The following is a 21,642-nucleotide window of genomic DNA, read 5'->3' as shown; positions in this document are numbered from 1 at the left end:
AGGATCAAAGTCAGCCTCAGCAATTTATTGAGGCCCTGAGCAATTCAGTGGGACCCTGTCTTTAAGTAAAATACAAAAAGGGCTGGAGATGTGGCTCAGTGGTTAAGTGCCCCTGGGTTCAATCTCTGGTACAAAGAAAAAAGGAAAGGTACAGAGAAGAAACTAAGAAACTAAGAAGAATAATTTCAGTGTGGATCAGGGATTTGCCAATAACTCTGGCTGTGTGCCCTCCCAAGACAAGGTTTGCAAAGATTTGAGCAGTATGCAAAAGACACTAAGTGGGTGGGGGTCTACCCTCTGGAACAGTAACAATGAGAAATGTAGGAGAAATCTGTTTATACAATCTACTAGGATCATATTCGGGGATCAATGGAGTAGATTTTGCCTGTTTGGATATTCATAGGATTTTGTCTCTGCTTCCATTAACTTCAGAGAAATTTTGTTTGAAAGTAATGAATCATTCATATCAAAATTCATTTGATTTTCATGAAAGTAATAAAGTTGCTTCACTTGTTATTAAGGATAAAATAATAAGAACTGCCAATATAACCTCGTGAACTTATGTGTGTATGTGTGTGTGTGTGTGTGTGTGTGGTATAAAGGACCATAAAGAAGTTGGCAGAGATAAAAGGGTGACTACTGTGTTACCAAGGAGTTTGGCTGGATGATTCCCTACAACTTTAGAACCAGAACACATGACAGAGTTCAGCAGGATGCTGGGTCACATTTTCCCTTGCTCTACACAGGCCTGTGCCCAGACAGAAGAGGAAAATCACCACACACAGTTGGCAAGCTCGGCCCAGAGTTGTATAACATTCTGGAAGGCTGTGGGGGATACTAGAGTACCCTGCTGCATAGCCAACTAGCCTGTTCTGAAAGATCAGCCAGCCCAAAGGGGACTGTTGGGCTGTGGGCATTTCCTCCAGTTTGGGGAAATACAGAGCAAACCTGGACACAGGCCCGGACATGGCCCTGAGTGTCTGCAAAGACAAGGGCTGAATTTTTGCTCTGATGAGGGGCCCTGTGAAGGTGAGAGGACCCTGAGATATTTATGAGGTGCCAGTCTCCAGAGAAGATTGAACACTGACTGCGTGCCATGAACTCTGTGCTATGTTCTCTGTAGTGGATTTATAATTCAGTCATCACAACTGTTCTTTAAAAATACCCCTGTTTTAGCTGTGTGTGGTGGTGTGTGCCTGTAATCCCAGAGTCTCAGGAGGCCGAGGCAATAGGATTGCAAATTCAAAAACAGCCTCGGCAATTGATTGAGGCCCTAAGCAATTTAGCGAGACTCTGCCTCATACAAACAGCTGGAGGCGGGACTCAGTGGTTAAGCGCCCCTGGGTTCAATTCCTAGTACCATCAACCCTCCACCCCACCAAAAAAGTCTTCCTGTTTTATAGATGAGGAGACTAGGCTCAGAGAAAGCAAGTCACTTGCCTCGACTGATAAGTAACAGCACTTGAGTCAGGACGGCCTGACTTCAAGGAACCTGAGGTTGTGTTTCAGTCACAGCCACACAACTCTCTCCACCTATGCTTTAACCACTGCCATCGAGGGGCTTCCCACGCTCACCTGCACACCCACACCTTCCTCTCCTTACACAAAAAATTACCCCATCACAGGAGCCAGCGCCTCCGGGCATCCTGAAACTGGCTCAGATTTCTCTTTGGGGCATAAAATGTCCTATGAACAGCTAATTTTCTAATCTAAAGAAAAACACACCTAGAGACTTAGCATATGTGGGAGATTATCAGATTTGGGATCAATTTTTTAACTTATTTCCTTCTCAGGCCTTTCCTGCCCCTTCTCTGAAACCCAACACACACACACACACACACACCAAGGCAGTGAAATGTCTAGGAGATTCTATTTCCTCTTGGATAGGATTTTCATTTTGCTTTGAATGAAACTGAAGTTAGGAAAATCAGCTAGTCAACTACCAGCTGTGCGCTCTCCTCCACAAGGATGTAAATGTGTCACATAACTAATCCTTTCCCAAGCTGACTGACCAATGGGCAAAAGGCAATGGCTGAAAACTTTTAGAGAAACCAGGTAGAAAGAAAGGCCTGACATGGAAAGTACAGATAAGGGAAGAGAGACAATTCACAATAAAGAAAAAGGGGGCAGAGAGTAAAAGAAGTGTGTGAGCAAGGAGGTCCTCTATAATAAGAGCATGAGGCCCAGAGGTGGAAGGGTCTGGACTGCAGTAGCTGTGGATCTGGGATGAGTTACCTTTCAGTTGTCAAAGAGGAATTAAAAATCATACCTACTTGCTTGAAGAATCCAAAGGCATGATGGTCAGTCCTGGCATATAATAAATGATCAGTACAGATCAACTATTAGACTTTTTGGTTTTTTATTAATCTTAGGGTGGAAAAAAAACGTAAAGACAATAGAATTGCGGAGAAAGGCACAAAATTGTAAGCTGGAGGGACACTTCCCTCCAGTAAAACTGGAAGGGAGATAAGAAAAGACAAAAGGACATTAGGAATACAATAAAATGAAGTAGCAAATATATATATATAATGATCGAGAAAGGAAACCACAACCAAGTTAGGGGGAAAACAGAAATAAATTCATGGTTTCAGGAATGCAGTTATGGCATTAAGTGAAAACCAAACATGGAGCTTGCAGCCTCCATCCACCAGGCCACAGTGGGCAGTCACGTTCCTGTCCCTCCCATGACCCACCAGGGCTGCTCCAAGCCCTGGAGATGCTCAGGTGAGGGAACTGGCAAGGCCCACCCAGCTCTGCCCTTCAAGCTGTCCAGTCTGTGATAAAAACAAACTGCAGGAAGCAAGGAGAAGGGAAGATGCAAGGTGAGACCCTGAAGTCAATCAGTGGGAGAAATGGCAAATAAACAGAAAAGATCTGAAAGCAATTTCTCAAATGCATAGCAAGGAAAAATGGGGAATAGTGAGGCAGAAACCAAAGAAAAGAGGCCTTAGGGAAAAAAGAGAAGCAGAATGAGTTGGTCACCAAAAATTGGCCCTGGTATGAATATTCAGGGTTTGAGTCTCAGCTTTAAAGGGACATTGTGACTGAAGAAAAGTCACTTAACTTCTTTAAGCCCCAATTACCTCTTGCAATCATAATACAAAGGGACTGGATTTGATCACCTGAGGACTCCTCTGGAGCCCCTGGGAACCCCATAAATACAGCTCTCCCCAATACAGTTTTCTCTTCCACTTTAGTGACTGATTTATGGAGCGCTATTCATGGGGTAGTTATAACTCTGAGAAGTAAAGAGAAAAGACAAAGCAAAAATGTAGGAGCAACGTGAAGCCCACTCAGAAATGAAGAAACAAAACCTTGCAGAAAAAAAGGAGAGATATTAAAATGAAACAAAATAATTGCAATACACTTAGGCTGGTGCCCACTCTGTCAGCAAACAGCATCAAAGTTTTCTTTTGTGTTACACATTGATTTTATTTTTATGCCCTTGTAAATGTTATTTAGTATCAAGTCTCAATTCAAATTTTAAAACAAAAATATGTCTTCCAAGTGGGTGGACAGAAGAAAACATGAGAATGAATATGTCAAGGGAGGAAAAACACAGCCATGAGCCTCAAATGACAAAAACTGAAAACAAAAGTAGTCCATCAAAAACCATCAAAGATCCTGTGAAGGGACAACAGAAATGTACAAACACACACAAAAGGCCTCACAAAAATAGGCTGGTGAGGTTTGCAACTGGTGTGCCTGGCACACTGGTGTGTGGCAGATGGGCTGCCTCTGTGGCTATGTGACCCCTGAGCCACCGGGGCTGCATAGTGAACAGCCTTGTGCAATTGTCACGGTGAACAATGGCATTACTAAATAATAATAAAATACATATTACTAATTCTCTTTTTAGATGGGTTGGAACCCTACAAAATTTAAGAACTGGAGTATTGACCATAGGACAAAAAGAAGCGAGAAAAATCCACCCATAAAAGGAAAATTCCCAATGGAAAAGGGCAGCTGGTAGTGCTCAAATATACGCCAGGAGGAGAAAAGGAAAGCTCCCTGCTACAATGTAATGCTAAAAATAGATGGTGAACTGCTTATTCTCTGAGCTGGAAGGAACCTTAAAGGTTACCACAGTTCCTAAACAGGGGTTTGCAGTTTTGTGTGCAGGGGTCTTCCTCCCGCCTGCTGGAGTGTAGGCTCCTGACTTGTGGAACTGTCCCGGGTCACATGTGAGTTTAAAGTCAAGTGGCTGATGAAATGTAGGCATGGAATTCATGTTCATTGAATGAATGAGAAAATTGGTGCATTTCCTTCAAATGTGCATTTTACAAATGTCCAGAAAGGCAAATGGAAGTATAGATGGTTAATGGCCAATTGTCACTAGGGAAAAGATCCCAGATGTCCTTGCTGGCAGGTCAGAGCTCACTATATCTCCTCTGCCAGCTTTCCTTTACTCTATGCATCCTACCAAGGAACATCAACAGTGTCCTTGCAGGGATGGTGGTGTGGCCCAGGAAAGAACCAGTGCCACAGGTCCTGGTTCTCTCACTCTCTGGGGACTTCAGCAAAATTATCCCGAAGTCCCAGTTTACTTCTCTGTGAAATATTGTGATTGGATCAAATTACTTATGCAACTTCCCAGTTGAAAGGAGGACAGAAAACCCTACCTTTGGAAAATCCCTGCCCCCAGGAAAATCCCCGCAAGTCGGGTTTTCAAGGAAATATTGAACTGAAACACCTTCCAAATCTATTCGCACTGACCAACCACCTAAGCATTAGTCGATGTTTTGAAATATTTGAACAATGCTTTTTTAAAAAATTTGTCATCCCAAAAAAAGAACTACCCACTTTAAAAAACTCTGGCTTATAAAAATGGTATAGAACTTTCAGGGGGATGGGTTTTGAAAGATTTTAATTCATAACTGAATTTGATTAACTTGATTCTTGCCTGTACACAAAAAAAGCTAACATTGATTTCTTGATGAATCATTAAAACAAGAAACAAGAAGCCAGTCTTTGTCTATCTTTAAGGCTGTTTACTACAATAAGGTTGTGCTTCCAAAAAGGGAAAATTCATCAAAAATAATTTTTCAAGTCTCTAAGATGCAAAACTGTGATTTATATCTGAGTCTGATGGAAAACTCCAAGCTTAGTCTCTCCAGACTCAGCAGACAGAAGAGGGGCCCAAGTCTTCAGATAGGTGGATGCCATGAGAGTGTGTCCCAATTACAGTCCCTCCTTTCTCTCTGTCCCCCTTTCCCTTGCTGCTGTACCTCCAGAGCTTCACAAATGCCTTGCAGGATTAGCTGGTCCAAAATAGCCCTAGGTAAACATACCACCTGTTCAGGAGATTAGAATGCTTTTGCCTATGGGCTACTTTTTTCCTTCTGCAAAACTAATCCTCAATTCTAAGTTTCCTCTACTTGCATATTGATTGTTTTTCTTTATTTTGTACACCAAACAAAAGATGCATTATTTACCCCCTCACCCCCTGGCAATATGTGATCATCACACAGTTCCTGTTGAAGACTTGGAAAGGAACAATAAAAATCATCTATTTTTAGACTGCAACTAAAATGAGACTTGTGCTTTCACCAGAATTCTTGGAGAAAGTCCTAAGAATTTTTGAACAGTGCTTAATATTGTCTTACAGTCCAAATTAATGTGATAATATAGAGCAATGATCCCTCAATTTGGAAAAGGTTTTATAACTTACAATACACTGCTCTAGAATCTGACATGCAGATACATGTTGGGAGATAGACCCACCAGAGATAACACACCAATGCTAGAGAGTCTGTCATGCCACAGATCACATATAGAACTGGTGAGAAGCTGTGTGACTTGAATCCAATGAACCTAATTTCTAATTCAAGTCTCTTTCATTGCACAAAACAGCAGTGTTCCTCTGCTCCTTTACAGTTGTATGAGGGAAGAGAAAAATGACTTATTTCTGCTATAGAAGCCTAAGTAGGGTTTTTCTTACTTCCATCTCCTTTTTTCATTCAGTGCGATCTTACTACCTAGAGGATTTATGATCTCAACCCTTCCCATTTCTGAGGAGTGCAGGAATATGAAGGGCAAGCTTGTCCCCACCATTCTGACATCTTTATGCTCTTGTCTGAAGGTGTCTTTGCCCTGTCTCATGTGTTTGACCTGAAGTGTCCTGGTTCAGACCAGCCAAACTCATTCCTCCTATCAAGTTCCAAGGACTGTATTTACAGCAGGGATTCCTGTCTGTGAGTATGGATTAACCTAGGTGTCAGGAATCTATTTTCTCTGATTTCTTTTGCAGAGGTTGGTAAGCAGTGAAGCTGATTTGTTTCTGAAGGTAGAAAACATAGACTAGATGAGTGTCCTGTGGGGATTAGCCGTGGAGCATGGTGAATTCAGTCAGAATAGGATTGAGTTAAACACAGCAACTCCAACCAAGAAACAACAGTGGCTGCAGAATCTCCTCCTCCTCTGGAGGTCAAAGTGCAAAACTTTGGGGGGTGGGCAGGGGGTAAGATGTATTAAAAACCTTGTACTTGCCCTAACAGAAGGTATTCTGATCATTTGAAAATTGAAAAGCAATACATTCCCTTTGTATAAGAAATTTCAAGAGGAAAATGTGGGAGAAGAGGAGAGAAGCATTTCGGTCAATTTTAGTAAACCTCCCTACCATGAAAGCATCAGTCTTGGACTCCTCTTACTTCTTGGGGAGCAAACAGATTAAAGGGGTCAAACAATCTGAAATGTTAGTGCCTGTCACTGTGCTGTCAGAAATTGTGGGGTTTGCTCTGCAATATGCAGACCAGATTTTCATTTCTTTTTCCTGCCAAGTTCTACCAAAGGCTGAAGGGACAGATGGAAGGTTCCCTTGCCTCTGATGGGGTGGGGTCGGGGGTGGGGAAGAAACACTTCAGCATTTTGTTTTCACTTCACTTAAGAATTTAGTTTGAAAGCTTTTCAGTTTTCAAATGATCAGAACACCTTCTCTTAGGGCAAGTGCAAGGTTTTTAAAGGGGAAAGGCTGGCAAAGGGGACAGAGGAGTGGGGAGAGAAGGAAATCTGGCGAGCAAATGAGCTCCTTCAGAGATCACAGGGGATTTAGTTTTATTCTTCCATAGTGCCCATTTCTAGAGACAGTCTCTTCTGCTGTAAATCTCCCACTTCAAATATCAAGAAACGGGACTGTTCTTACTCTCTCAACCCTGACTATCAAAGTAAAATTCACTCACCAGCAGCTGCTCCATTCTGCTTTTTGGTGACTTCTCGTCATCTGTGTTCTACCACAAAGCTCATGGTGGTGCCGTCAAAGGAAGGGGGAGCAATGATCCGAGGTCCCAGGGGCTGCGAAGTGATGCTGATGACAGGTTTGCCATGGAGCTGGGCGAAGCCCTTGGCTCCCACAAGCTGGGATGTGGCTGCTGGGGCTGAGGAGGAAGAGGTGGCAGGAGACTGACCAGAGGCCATGAAGTATGGGGCCTCAGTGAAAGTTGCAGCTGCCTCTTTGCTGGGGGGCTCTGTCGTCATTGAGAGCTCGCCACCCCCCGGAGTGTGAGCAATTGGTGTGGGCTGCAGGGCATTGGTGGGCAGCATTGTGGGCAGAAACCCAGGGTAGATCATATAGGTGGGTCCATAGGCTCCAGGACTCAGGGCCAAGGGAGGCACAGGGAGGGACATAGGAGTCACAGCCTGCTGCTGGGAGGTCATGGGCACATCCACATACTGCCCTGTCTCAGGGTCAAATAGTCTCCGAGTCATGGGCTGTACTGGTGTGTCCACCAGGTAGTACTGGCCGGTGGTCACATCCAGGAGCATCTTGCGCTGAGTCTGCTGAGGCTGTGACTGCTGGAAGGGGTCTGCAGGAACAGCAGCTGGGCCTGCAGGAGCTGGGGCAGGCATGCCTGGTGGTGAGAAGCAGAGGACCTGAGGCTGGGCACCCTGTAGGGTGAAAGGCAGTGGCTGCTGGTGGTAGATGGCAGTAGGGGTATGCTCGGGGCTCTGGGGCCCTGAGCGGGCAGCTGCTGTCTCCCGGGGGTTGTCAGGTTTGGTATGCCAAGCTGGCCGACTGGTTCCACTGACCTGAGAGCCCTTGGGGCTACTGGAGACCTGACTGCGGGCACTCAGTGGGGGTAAGCTGCAGAGGGTGGCAGCTGAGGAGATGGGGGCCCCCTCTCTTGCAGCACCAGGCCTACCAGGCATCTCTCCTGCAGCAGAGTTTCCCTTAAGGGGGATAGTCAGGTAATTCTCACAGTCACTATTGCTCTTCTCCAAATTGATGCCACTTTTCCTGTTGGTCACCTCGCTGGGTGGTGCCTGGGTGGCTGGAGAGATCTTGAGGGACCGGAGTCCCTGTGATTTGATGCCCTTGGCCACTGAAGAGCTCTCTGGAGGAGGTCCTTGGGGGAACTTGCCAGCGACACCCCCAGTTTTCTGAGTGCTGCTGGCACTCACTGTGAACACGTTCCGGTTGCTGGGGAGTGGTGGGAGGGGCTGCAGAGGTTGGGTTCTTTCCACATCCTTGTGGACTGGGGGGATGTAGAGGGATCGGGGCCTTTCCCTGGCCATGTTTTCAAAGGCTGCTGCCCGGGCAGACACACTCTCGGTGCTGGGGTTGGAGTTTCTCCGCTGCAGACGTTCCATGGGAGCCCCTCGGAGGACCACACCACTTTTGTTTCCTGTGCCCCGTTCTTCCACCTCACCTAGTCGTTTGGCCATCTTGTCAGGGTCCCCCTCAGGACCCACTAGCCCTTCCCTCTCCTCACTAGCAATGAGTGACAGGACATGGCTGTCTGTCATCATGGGCAAGGGATCACTTTTACGTTTCCACTCATTCCTGTTGAAGCTGTACAGTTCTTCCATGGATCTCACTGCAGCAGTCAGCTTCTCCAGGGCATTCCGGGCTGGCTTTGGGGTTTTACCTTCCTCCTTAATGTCCTCCTCCTTGGGTTTCTCTGGGGTCTTCTGAGCAGCCTTAGAGACAATCTTGAGCACGGGCAGGTATGAGCCCTGCTCAGGTTTATTGGGGGCGATGGTGGCTACAGGCAGCCTGCCAGATGCTCTGTGAACCAAGACTGTCCCTTCTGGGGAGGAGGAGTTCAAAATCCTGCTGCCGTTCCCTTTGCCCAAGCCTTCCCTGGGCTCTCCTCGGTCCATGCTGTCTTCCCTCTGGTTCACTACAGCCTGGCATGTAATCACCATGGGAGACAGGGATCTGGATCCACCAGCTGCAGCAGCCAGCTGCCTGGGCTTGGACCCTGTCAGTCCCTGCTCTGGAGTAACACTGCCTTTGTCACTGCTATCCCCTGACCCTTTGATTAGTTTCCTGACATCTCTCACCTGGTGGAGGGGCCCTTGAGCTTTGGACTTGTCTCTGACATCTCTCACCTGGAACTGGGGCACTTTTTCCAGATTGTCCCCACGGAAGAGTTTCTGCTGTGCCCTGCTGTTGTCCTCAATGGTCTTAAAGAGGTTAGAAGCGCTGCCACCAGCCAGCTTGGGCGTGAGCAATTTGGCAATATTGAAGTCCGAACTTGGCTGTTGCACACTCCCCAGCCGGATCTTGATTTCGGGAGCCTTAGGTCTGATCACTGCGGTGGTTGTGGCCTGGGCAGCAGGGTACTTGGTGGCCTGCTTCCCAGGTTGCTTGTCCTTGGGCATCTGCTGGATGTTGGGGACAAAAAGGCGAGACATGATGGTGGACTTGCTGGCAGAGATCTCCCCGAGATCAGCCCTCCAGTCCCCGCCTTTGGGAAGTTTCAACTTCCCAATGGGGGCTTTCTCTTCCCGCTTCTCGGCCTCTTTCTCCTTCCATGACCGAAAAGCACTGTTCTGACTGCGGAGAAAGATGCCTTTTACAGTCTCTGAGGCACTCTTTTTAATTTCACACACTTCCGTTTGTCCATCGGTGAAATTCCGGCTAGAACCTGCGTTGCCTTCTCGAGGAGTACTGGCTTTGAAAATTGGGGATTTAGACCCCTCCCCGCCTGCGTCGGACACGCTGACCACGGTGTACTCGGAACCCGCTTCGGAGTGGCGGGAATTCTGTCGCTGCAAGCCCCTCTCTCTCAGCTTCTCAGCCCCAGAAGACCCCTCTGCCTCCTTGGAGGTGCCGGGGAGGTTGTGATGAGATGTATCAGTGACTTCTCCCCTCTCCATTTTAAACTCGTGCTCCCGCTGCATCTTCTTGGAAATAACATTTTTGAGCAAACTGGATGCAAACTTGGACTTTTTGTGGGGGCCGTCACCGCGGGTGCCAGGCTTGCTGCTTTCAGAGGTCTCTGAGCCATCATCCGTGTACACAGACCCAGGACCCTTGCTGGAGCCCTTGGTAGCCTTGCAGGGTGCAGTGGCCGAGCTGGCCTTGCTCTCACTACGTAAGTTCAGGGGCTCCAGAAGGGTGACGACGCGGGAGCCCGTCTGGACCTGTTTCTGGAAACACAAGGGTGTCTCCACATGCTTGATTTCCCCCTCGACTTTGCTGACCACAAATTCCAAGGCCTTGGTCTGGGACTTCTTGGACTGGATGTAAAGCTGGTCTGCAGTACCCCGGGCCCCACTGGCCTTCCTCAGACCTGCAGCCACAGAGGCCGCGCTGCTCCTGAGAAGGCTCTGTTCCACCCTGGCTCCAACACCTCCACATTTTAGATCCAGGAAGGTTGACCAGCGTCCAAAGCCCACTTCGGAGAGTGTGGTGGAGGATTCACGGGAGCTGATGTTCAGAGCCTCAAAGTAGGGGTAAGCAAGGCTCCGGAAGGCCCGGGAGGTCAGGTTACGCACCTCTTTGTCTGCATCGTCCAGTTCGCTTACGGCACTGGAGGCTCCGCTGGAGTAGTCCACCAGCTCCTTTGCCCGGATGGCCCCACACCTGGTTTGCAGGCGAGCAGGGACAGCAATGAATTTCTTTGCATGGTCCTGAGCCACGGCTGCAGCCGAGTTTTGCTTCAGTGAACTTGAATTGTGTTCAGCAGCTGTAGAGACGCGGAGGCTCATGTCGCCTTCATGCTTGGCAGCATAAATAATGTTTTGCTTTGCACGCACGTTGCTAGGCTCATTTATAGCCCGGGAAGTTGGTTTGATTGATAGGAGGATCTGGCTTGCTGCACTCCCACAGCTGCTGGCGGTGGTGTAGGCTGCCCCTGAAGCTGCCTCCTGGAGCTCCAGCAAGGGCTCAGGCAGAGTGGCAGTGCCAGGCCCAGTGGGTGGGGGAATAGGGTCACTGTCGGAGGGGCCACTGCCCACTTCCGTGCTGCTGGTGTCCCGATCACTGCTGCCTGCGCTAGGGCGAACCAGGTCGCTGCTGGTGGGGCTGGGTGTCCGGGTGGCATTGGTGCTGGGAGTGGTGCTGAGGTAGCAGCTGTTGTCGTCGTCCTCTTCGGTGGGGGTGGTGACGTCCCCTGGGGTCTCGTCGCTGCCACCAAAGGAAGCATAGTCCACGAACGAGTAGATCACGTTGTTGTCCTCGAAATCCCAGCGGGAGGCCAGCCCCACATCGAAATCCATGTCCTGCTCCACCTCACTCAGCTGGATCTCATGGGTGGTGATATAGTGAGCCTCCTCATTTTTGGGGGGGTCCCTGTTACTCTGGGATTTGGCAATAATGTCCCTGCACTCTGTTCCATCTCCTGTCCTCCCTCCCCCTTCCTGCCCTTCTCCTCCTGCTGCTTTTTTCCCTCCTTCCCCTCCCTTGGGTTGGCAACTCACTTCGCTCTCACTCTCAAAGCCTAAAGATGAAGAGGAGGTGGCCAGAGCCCCGGATGATGTGGCAGATTCATCCATTTTGGAAAGGCCATCGTCTTCTGCTTTGTCCACAGGGGAGGAGGAGGAGGAGTTGCCACCCTCATCAGTGCAAGAGAGTTGGGAGCTGGAGCGTTTGGAGGAAGCAGGGTTCTTCTGGGGGGTTGGAGTTTTGCACTCCGGACTACTGAGCTCATCCTGGGCTTTCTCCTTTGGGCTCTTAGCGACTTTCTGATCCCCGGAGCGGTGTTCCAGTGTAAGTTTCACTGTCCGGGGACTCTCCCTCTGGATTCCAGCTGAAGCACACATCTCCACATATTTTGCTTCTCGCTGGGAGGAGGCCGAAGGCTTGGGAAGTGGCTGCAGCTGCTGCTTGGGCTCCTGGCTGTCTTGCGTTCTGCTCATTCCGTCCTGTACTTCCACCAGTCTGGCCTGCGAGTTCGGCTCAGGAGTGGCGGCTTCCATTCTGAGTCCTTGCCCAGGTTTCAGCGACAGGAAGAGGCAGTGGTGAGCTCCTCTGGGGCTGTCTTGGGTCCCTCTCTGGTCCTGGAGGGGCCGCAGTGTTGCCTGAAGCAGGGTCCCACGTGCCTGGACTGTTCCCAAGGCTGTAGGCACCACTGCCACTGCTGCCACCACCTCCGAGGTCTTCAGCCCCTGTGGCGGGACTGCGGCAAACCTGAGGGAGGTGGGAAGGCTCCTGGATGGGGAGGCAGAGGTGGTCTGTGGCTGGGGGGCTGCTGCTCTGGCCGAGACTGCGGCCAGTGACCCGTGACTGAGCTCACCTGTCCAGTTATTTGCCTGGCACCGTGGGCAGCTGGGGGTCTGAATGCCATCAGCCACGGAAGAAGCAGCATCTGTAGGTCGACCCCTGTACTCCCAGAAATGAAAGCAAAGCATGTGCTGTTTCTTGTGAAGCCTCGTCCCTTTCCTGGATGGGGCAAGAGAGGGTCACGTCATTCCAGAAATATTTTTAGTGTCCATTCCCTAGTCATATCAAAACCACACTTGAGGGTAGAGGGAAGAGGCTCTGGAGAGATGGAAAGAGAGGCTGGGGGTGGAGGCATGAAGGTTCCAATTCAAATCAGCCAAATGTCCTATGTAATCTATTACAGAGATGTCTAGCAAGTATGCAATTATTCTTTACTCCTTGCCATCTTTCTCTCCCCAGCCTCTGATTAAATGGATTTCCCCCCTTGTTCTTAAACACAATTCAGATTTTGCACTGCACTTCAAATCAATTGAGGACACTCTGGAAATACTTCAAAATCTCCTTCATACATATGGTAGCTTTATATTTGCTTCAAAATGGTTGTGTTTTCTTTCTTTGGAGAGCCAGATCGGAAGAGTTCTGGTAATAAAACTTTTCACAGGAAAATAATATTTCATCCCTCTTTCCCCAAAGTGGCACTCTATGCAACATAACCTATTGTTCCCAAATAGGAAGAATCCCTTCTAGAATCCTTACTGTGGTGACATGAAGTATAAAAGGGTGATTTTCAAAGACCTGAAATTTAGCACATTACATACATTTTTAATTATAGTCATGAAAATGGAGCACCCAGAGCCAAAACTGACACTACTGCAAATCCCTACAATATCTAATCAATCTCAAAACTGTCCCTTAAACTTGTCAAACCATAGCAAGACAATAAGCCCCAATTAAATTTAGCCCAGGCTACAAGCTCACGATTCTGTTTTGCTGGCTGCATTCCAGGCCCGCAGGGCACTGAGTCAAAAAGCACGAAAGAACAAGGAATATGCTTACCCTTCATGAGTACAGTGCGGCTTGGAGGGAGGTTCAGAGAGGAAATGTGACCCACTGGCATGCCCCATGGAGACAAAGCCAAATCCCAGTTCACTGCCTCTGAGCTACATCCATTTCAAACAAGTCAGTAGTTGTGCAGGCAAGTTTGCCAGGCAACCCAAGATGGGGGGTCTGTGCTGGCCATCTTCAGAGTAATTCCTTGGATACTATCAGTGGATAACCACATCTTGATTTTGGTGAGATCTGTCCCTCATCACCTGCCAGGCTCAACTCTATCACTATACATAGGTTATGTGTCACTTACACCGATTGAATAAAGCACTATTTTAAACATCCACATTTGTGGGAACAAAAATAACATCATCAACCATCCCCTTCCAATATGAATGCCACCCCCACATGGAAAAATGTTCCTTCCTCTGAATAGGCATGTGGGTAGGTATGAAGTAGGAGCCCCGAACAACTGAAACATCCACCTTCTCACACTTGGGATGTGGACACACAGTCCTGCTGTTCTCTCCACAACTCCCTCTGCCCATACCACTGCCATTAAAATCACCACCTAAGGAAAGACTGGAAATGTCAGGAATAATACTATGGACATAAAGTCAGAACTCTAGGTGAAGACAGAAGAAAAGAAAAGGAAAAAGAAATGGCACCATGATCTGTTTCTTAATGATAGTCATAATAATTACAACTAAGACTTACTTACATAGTGCTTACTATGCCAGGAACTACTTGAAGCACCTTTTAGATGTGTATATTAGTTAAATAAAAAGCATCTCATAAGAACCTAATGAGTTAGATAAAATTGTTGTCTTGATTTTATAGATGGAAAAGCTGAGGCACAGAATTGTTAACAAATTATGAAGCAGATTTCAGATCCAGGCAATCTGACTCCAGAGCTTGGATCTTAACCATTAAGCTACATGGTCTTACTGATTTCTACATTCACATACTCTACAGGACACCCAGATAAATCAATTAGAAGAAGTAACTTATCCAATTGGTAATTTCATCTACATGACCATAAATAAACCATGTAACAGTTTGAATTTTTTTCATATAACCAACTTGTGTACATATTAAGTACTTGGGGATTAAGTAACATGATCCTATAAATAAATTGAAATAAAATATTGTTGGCTTCTTCAGGCAAGCAGAGTGTTTTCTTTTGCTCTGAGGTTGATCGTGCCTTGGCGGATAGATCCTGAAGATAGCCTCAAACACTATGAAGCATACATACCCCATAGTTGAATGGAAGGCACAGTTTCTGCCCATCAAAACAATTATAGTCTAGGAAGGAATTTTTCCAGGACTTTCCATATGGCCCTGTCTGTCATGACAACACAACAAATTTCAGCAGAATTTTTCCCAGCAGTTGGCAAACTACAAAATTGCAAGGTCAGATGTCCTGGGTGCAGGTTAAATCATAACTTTAATGCCCCAAGTTCTGAAAAATCTCCCTCCAGAGTCTTGTTCCCTCAGAGAGCACAGTCCTAGCCAAAGCTCCCCAAGAGGCAAACACAGGGCCATTTTAAAATAGGAACTTACCTCCAAGATATCTGTGTAGCTCTCTTTCTGCTTTTTATCTCAATGAATGGCAGTATAGGAAAAAATTTAGGGAAAGCTTTTTCAAATAAAGTCAATTTCCAAAAAAAATCAGCCTTACTTCAAACCACAATTTCTCGAAAACTGGGAGTAGGACAGACTCTACCTATTAAAAAAAAATACATAAATGGGAAAACAATGACCAAATTTAGGGTAAAATAATTAAGAACTTGAAACTGTTTGACTCCTAGCATTTTCAGAGTTCTGGGTCAGTTTATATTACCATGAAAATGGATACTCTCAGTTCTGTTGAAATAACTTGCTGTCCATTGGTAGCCATAGAGCCTTTTATTCCTTAATATGACTAGAGTCACTTTTTTTTTTTTTACAGATGAACTCAGTAATTGCCTACCTGATCTCAATTCTTGAGCAATTAACAGTGACTAATGATACCAGCATTAACCCAGGGTAAATGGGCCCACTTGCTAGGCCAGGCAAGGTATACTTGGTTGATAACTTTATATGGGAATTCAAAGAGCAACAAAGGAAGTGACTCAGCATCATTATTTTTATCTCTGTAGAGAAAGTTACTCAGTACTCTCTGAAAGTCTAGTGAAATGTATCATAGTATATAAAATTTAACATGATTGAAGAAATGAAGAATGAAAGCCAGATCATCTACCAGTTGGTAAAAGGATATGGTTATATTTAGGGTCTCTGACAGTGGCATAATATGATATATAAATATGGCATTGGAAAGAAAGAAGTTTATGAAAGGTAGACCACTAGACTGGAAATGAAGAGATAGATTAAATGCAAACCAGGAAGGATACAAAGGACTTTCCAAACACAGACATTCTCAGATTCTCCGGGGCCTTAAGTTGTGAAAGATTTTCCATAAGCACTTGCAAAGCTATTCATGCAAATTGATGTGAAAGAGGTTTTTCTTTCCTTCTTCTTCTTCTTCTTCTTCTTTTTTTTTTTTTTTGTTTTTTGTTTTTTGTTGTTGCTTTTTGTTGTTGTTGTTGAGACAGGTTTCACTTACCTTGTCCTAACTGGCCTTGAACTCCCAATCCCCTGCCTCAGCCTCCAGAGTTTCTGGTATTACAGGCATGTACCACCACCCCAGGAGGAAGAAGGCTTTTCTTTTGGCCACTGCTTAATGCCCTGTGGACAGCTGTTTCTCTCTAGACCAGGTTGGAATTACATTTGAAGGAAAGGCACCATGTTACCTTTTGTTGCTGAGAGTGACAAAGAGTATTATTTGTTTTTTGAGGTACATGCTTTCTGTGTTCTGCTTAAAGGTCCTCTCGATCATACCATGAAAATGCACATTTTCCCATTTAGTGGATAAAGTACTCAAGGATGATCAAAGATGTGTCCTATATAACTTTTACAATTAATGGTAAGTGTGGAGCCCTGTTTGGAACCCAGCTCTGAGCAACTCAAGCTCATGCTTATTTGGTGATTGAGCATTCAATCTATGAGGTGGAGGTCACAGGGCCATGCCCACTGCTGGCCACTACCTCAACCAGCTGCCTGCACACAGCACCAGCTGGTCTCCATGGAGTCCAAAGAAACGGAGTGGTAGGATTAGTATAAGACTATCCCTTTGAATAGAAAAACAGCATGTACCATGAGGATAAATAAGTAGCACCATCTTCTTGTGCAAAGAAAAAAGCACGTTATTGTAGAATCATGCCATGCACACTGTAGATGCAACCCCTTAGCTATGCCCTTAAAACTTGGAAGGACAGGAAGGAATAGTTCACCACCAGAAATAAAACCTTACTAACACTTAAGCCTGCATAAACAGGACCGAGATGGCACAAATAGGTTTTGACGTTTCCCCTTGAGCCAGGATGCTCTGTTTTCTCTGTTCTTCCTCCTTCTCCTTCTGCTTTTTGAATGGTCTCTTTGGCATTTTGTCCTCTCTTTCCCTATCCCTACTTCTCCTCTCTTCCCTTCTGGCCCTGACTTGTTATCTCAGGCAATAGTTTCCATCTGGTTTCTCCTAAGGGAGCTGTGGGGGTTTCAATGTTTCAGATCTTACTGGATGAAGGAAAATGGTCCCTTCCAGACCAGCCTTGAGGTGAAACATCAATAAGCAAACAAATCTTTCTCTACACCATACTTAAAATAATCTAACTCTTTTGGTTCATCTTTCCCATGACCTCTATCTTTTATCGTGACCTGCATGATGTAGGGATGCGAGGGGACTTGCCAAAGGTTCCTCCCCAGTTTGGGAAGGTAGCAAAGAGAAGATGCCTTATTAGGCTTTAGCAAATTACTGTCAATTTTTCTAAGATGGCAGTGAAATAGAATTTAATTAACCAGCCAACTCAGCCAGCTCAGCTGCCTGACCACAGAATCACGTGGATGACTTATTGCTATGATTCTTAACAAGGATTCTTTTTCCCTTTTATCTTGATATTACAACTTGGGACTTAAATCTTGTTTCTGTTTTCATTCACTTTGAAAAATATTCCTTTTCCCCAAATTTCTGATTTCAAACATCAGCAATTTCAAACATGGGCCTCCAAAAATTCAATATTCTATTTCCTTTGAATATTTGCAGTAATCATAAATTATTTAACATCTCGTTTCTTCCCTTGCTTCAAATCATACCTTCAAATCTGCTCCCAACTCAAGACCTAAGATGCAAATTAGAGCAACTTTTGAGAAAACAATCTGACCTTTTCTATCATACAGAATAAGAACATGAAAATAATTTTTTTTCTATCCTAAGAGAAAAACATATTTGCTGAACAATTCAAATGACTCTGAGCTATTGAATGAGAATTTAAGAGTATAACCATCCCTTTGTTCAACCTTATCTTCCCACATATACAAATTTGGTGTTGAGGGTTCCATAACATTTTCTGTGCTCTTATAACTTTATGTTAATTAAATATCCAGTTCTTCATCTTTCATGTTTTAATCATCACTTCATCTTGGGATCTGCCCTTTCCACCGTATCTAAGTGGGACTCAGAATGACCTTGTCACATGCCATCACCATATGCATTACACTGTCCACCAATTTTCTTATAAAAACTTGGGTCCTGGTTTATTGCTCATCTTTCACATCAGAATTTAAACTCCATGCAAGCAGGGATAATATCTGACTTGTAAATTGTTTTCATTCCAATATCTAGGACTTTATAAGCTTTACACAGGCAGAGGGTTTTTTTTCTTCTTACTTTTATTTTTTGCCTCATTTGTTTACTGGCTCACAGTAGGCATACTATACATCTTTGTTACCTCTCAAATGACTGAACAGTAGGAACTCAGAAAATACTCTTTTGTCTCCATTATTGAGTCAATAATTAAATAGCTTAATTGTTACTTTTGGATAACTAGAGAAAAGCTAGCAAAATTATTTAGGGAGAGTTCTTAACTGAATAACTAAGAATGATTTATAAATAATGCATCAAAGTGTTATGATCTATAAGTGTTATTAAGACATTGTTTGTAGTCACATTTGAAGTCTTTAGCTGCATGTCCTTAGCTGCTAGGGAAGCCAACTCAGAAGTTAGCAAAAAGTACCTCATTATCTTGTTTAACTTCTAAATTCGCTTAGCAAAATGCTGTTTAAAATAAAGCAAATGCTAAATACATCATTATCAAATAGTGCAAATTCAGAATTAATACATCCTAAATAATGACTTTTTTTTTTAAATAATTCAACTCAGCAGTTAAAGAGTCAGAATGGGCCTCTTCAGAGTATGCTATTTTCCTTCATTAAACCAGTCACTGCCTCCAACAAAATTCTTCACTGTCTGTAGATCAGGGCATATAGCAGGTACAAGGCTCCCAGCACCTGCTTTACTAAAAGAACCTTTTAGTCTTTAAAAGGTTAGGGGTTGTTAATCAAGAAAGATGGTTTACTTTGAGCTGAGAACTCTGACCTTATCCTGCCAGCAGCCCTGGGTGACCAAGGATGCAAGGAGATCTGACTATTGCTGCTGAGCATTGAGGCTTAGTGGGATTATAAAGGAAGGAGAAATCAGCCAGATACATTTCAGACCAGCAGCCCCTTCTTATATTTATGACAACATGTTTTCCTAGTAACAGTTTATTTTGCTGAAAACATTTAAATAAAAACCTCCAGAGACTCTTTTGAGAAGGTGCTTTTGCATTCCCCAGTTAAACACCTGCCTGATTTTAATGTGCTACTATTTTAGTCCCTGCAAGCATATGCTCCCTTCCATAAGACACGAGTTGGTCTCTGTATATTTATCATCCACACAGGCTCTAAAAATAGAAATAGGTGCAGAGGATTGTCCTGACTATCTCTGTATGTCTATAGCAGTTAGGGAAATAAACTCATGGATGAGAAAACCATTTTTCTCCATGCTAACTCAACACAACACACTTTGATATGACAGCTCATAACACTTTGGAATATATTTCCCTAGTTGAAAGGTCTTCTCACTTGTTTGTCTCCCTGTTGCCTTAGTGTGACTAAAGCAACCTCAGTACAACACGTATAAGGCCCAACAGACCAATCCAAACACCCCTGAACTGCTCTCCCTTCTCTTCTTTCTCTATTCCTAGTGAATATCAGGATCAGACAGGGAGAGAGCCTAGTTTAATAACAATCACATTTGTAGTAGTATTGGGAGCAGGAGACATACCTCCATTGGGCCTTCTTGCTCTCCAAAGGGTCATTTTAATTCATGATGGGGTCACAGGCTGCTCAGTGGTTCGACTTCTGAGACACAACTTAAAATAAAAAGATAGAAAGGCCAAAATTGCTTTTGGAAACCCCTCAAATTTCCCAAAGATCTGATTTCAGGCTTTTGAGTATACAATCCTGTGTAATATGTGTCTGCACAAAATTATGTATAATATATAATACGTAAGTGCACATTTATTCAGTAAAGAACACTTTGCAAAATAACAATTTACAAAGTTGTGTTTCCCCTTTCGCCTTTTGCCCCAGTGGTTGAATTTACATAAATCAAATGCACTTGAACTCAAGATGACTCAGCTTCAGGGGTTAGATAAATATTTTGGCCTCTAACTTTCCTTGTGTGGCCTCACTTCCTGTTCTATGTTTGAAGTAAGTCCAATTGGAATTAGTCATGCACCTTAGACATTGTTTCTGTGGAAACTCTTTAATAAATACCAATGACATCAATTCAACTAATCAATCACAAGAAACCTGTATCTGGGCACCACCATCTTATTATCTGCAAACCCAGACAGTTTTTTATTTCCTAGCCAAAGCCCTGATCTTCCCAAATTCCTGTTTGTTATTTGCTGCTTTGCCTCTATAAAATGATTTGTTTACCTAGTTGACTTTGGTATGGTAATCAAGTGTTTTAATCAATTAAATGTATTTTCCATCCCTTATTTTGTGGTATGCAATCTAATTTAATTTATGTAAAACGGCTGAAGTGAACTCCTGTTTCCGTGCATATCTGTTATGTGTAGAGGAAGTGAAGGGCAGGAAAGTACTGGATTTCCCAGCTCCTGAGCAAAGGGTTTATACCTCTTGTATACACACATGACCTTTTGCTGTGAATGGATATGTCTTCTCAGTTAGTAGAGTCGTGCTTTTTTCAGTCCCCACTGCAACTGGCATGATGAAGAGCATGCTGATTACTTGGTTGCTCAGGCAATGGCACTGTGGAGAGATTAAGCATGATCTCCCCTGCATCCGGTGTGGACAGTGTAGAACCTTCTTCATGAGACATGAAGTAACCCTGTAAAACAGGAAAGTGATAGCTACTGGGGTCTGGTGAGGATTAAAGGAGGTAATAATGTGATTGGCTTAAAACAGCGCCCAGCACTCAGTGAACGTGCTGCTGTTGTTACCTGTTACAGCTTCTAATGCTGGTCTTGTGACAGTGGGCATCCTGGGAATGAGTTCAGGTCCTTTTGGAAACTTCTAGTAACATTTTCATAACAGTCGCTCAAAGATACTCCAAAGAGATATAAGAAACCCGGTAGAGTTTACTTCTAATTCCAGGTATTTATTTAGAAACAAAGATTATTCAGCCAAAACTTTTATCTTTTGTAGACTGTGGGGAAAAGAAATGGGGTTGTGGTTTTCCTGCTGGAGAATGAGTTGAAATCCATAAGAAAAAAAAATGACTCTAGAGAACAGCCTCTGGAGGAAGCTGTGGGAGAGACCTAGCCTTTTCCCTCTGGCTTGGCAGAGGCAGAGAAGGGAACATAGTGAGGAGTGGGCATGGTGGGCGAGCCACCTTTTGGGGTGACTCTGAGCACTGGTTCTTTCGAAGCCTCTGCTGTTGGCTTGCAAACATAAAGCTTTGTAAAAATATAGGCTTTGGGGAAGTGGTGATGAAGCCAAGAGGAAGCAAGCAGACTGATTTTGTGCAGTCCAGTCAGCAAAAGAGTCCTGGGCAGCAGCCACCATCTTCCGCCCGCCTGCTGCCCGACATCCAGTCCCGACAGTTTGGCAACCAGTTCTAGGAGCTCCAGAAGTCCTTTCCCCTGACTTCTCCAAACACTATTCCTTGCTGTTATTGGAAGTGGGCAGCTAAAGTTTTCTAGGCTTTTCTGGGACTCTGCAAAAGATCCAATGATGAGAGGTTTCAAGATGGCGGCCAAGAGGGTGGCTGCATTTCATGTAGCTCCAGGACTCAGAATTCAAAAGAGGAGATATTGAGACAC

The 21,642-nt window shown here is 44.9% G+C and overlaps 1 protein-coding gene and 1 long non-coding RNA gene across 5 annotated transcripts in view; one reads left to right on the top strand and one right to left on the bottom strand.

Moving 5' to 3' along the window:
- Positions 1-21,642, bottom strand: part of LOC306669693 (uncharacterized protein C4orf54) — a 58,589-nt gene that overhangs the window by 5,809 nt on the left and 31,138 nt on the right. For 2 of the 3 annotated variants that reach the window (XR_013766203.1, XM_079153813.1), the window contains exons 1-2: positions 13,445-13,712; positions 7,179-12,607 (exon numbers count right to left, since the gene is read on the bottom strand). Coding sequence is in view for 2 of the 3 variants with exons in the window: in XM_079153813.1 (XP_079009939.1) it covers positions 7,216-12,607; positions 13,445-13,512 (5,460 nt within the window). In the remaining variant the exon portion in view is untranslated. Of the gene's footprint in view, positions 1-7,178; positions 12,608-13,444; positions 13,713-21,642 lie in introns of those variants that run through there. The other variant, XM_079153814.1, reaches the window with a different exon arrangement.
- Positions 11,117-14,480, top strand: LOC306669719. Of its 2 annotated transcripts, none has more exons than XR_013766209.1 (4): positions 11,117-11,235; positions 11,757-11,935; positions 12,106-12,186; positions 14,276-14,480. It is a non-coding gene; the product is annotated as an uncharacterized lncRNA (long non-coding RNA). The 2 variants fall into 2 exon arrangements; XR_013766210.1 differs by lacking the exon at positions 14,276-14,480 and adding an exon at positions 12,848-13,579.

Source organism: Sciurus vulgaris (assembly GCF_902686455.1).
Source record: "Sciurus vulgaris genome assembly, chromosome: 9".
In the NCBI taxonomy this organism is placed as follows: Eukaryota; Metazoa; Chordata; class Mammalia; order Rodentia; family Sciuridae; genus Sciurus; species Sciurus vulgaris.
Note: the sequence above shows the minus strand (reverse complement) of the source record. Positions and strands in the feature narration are given on the sequence as shown.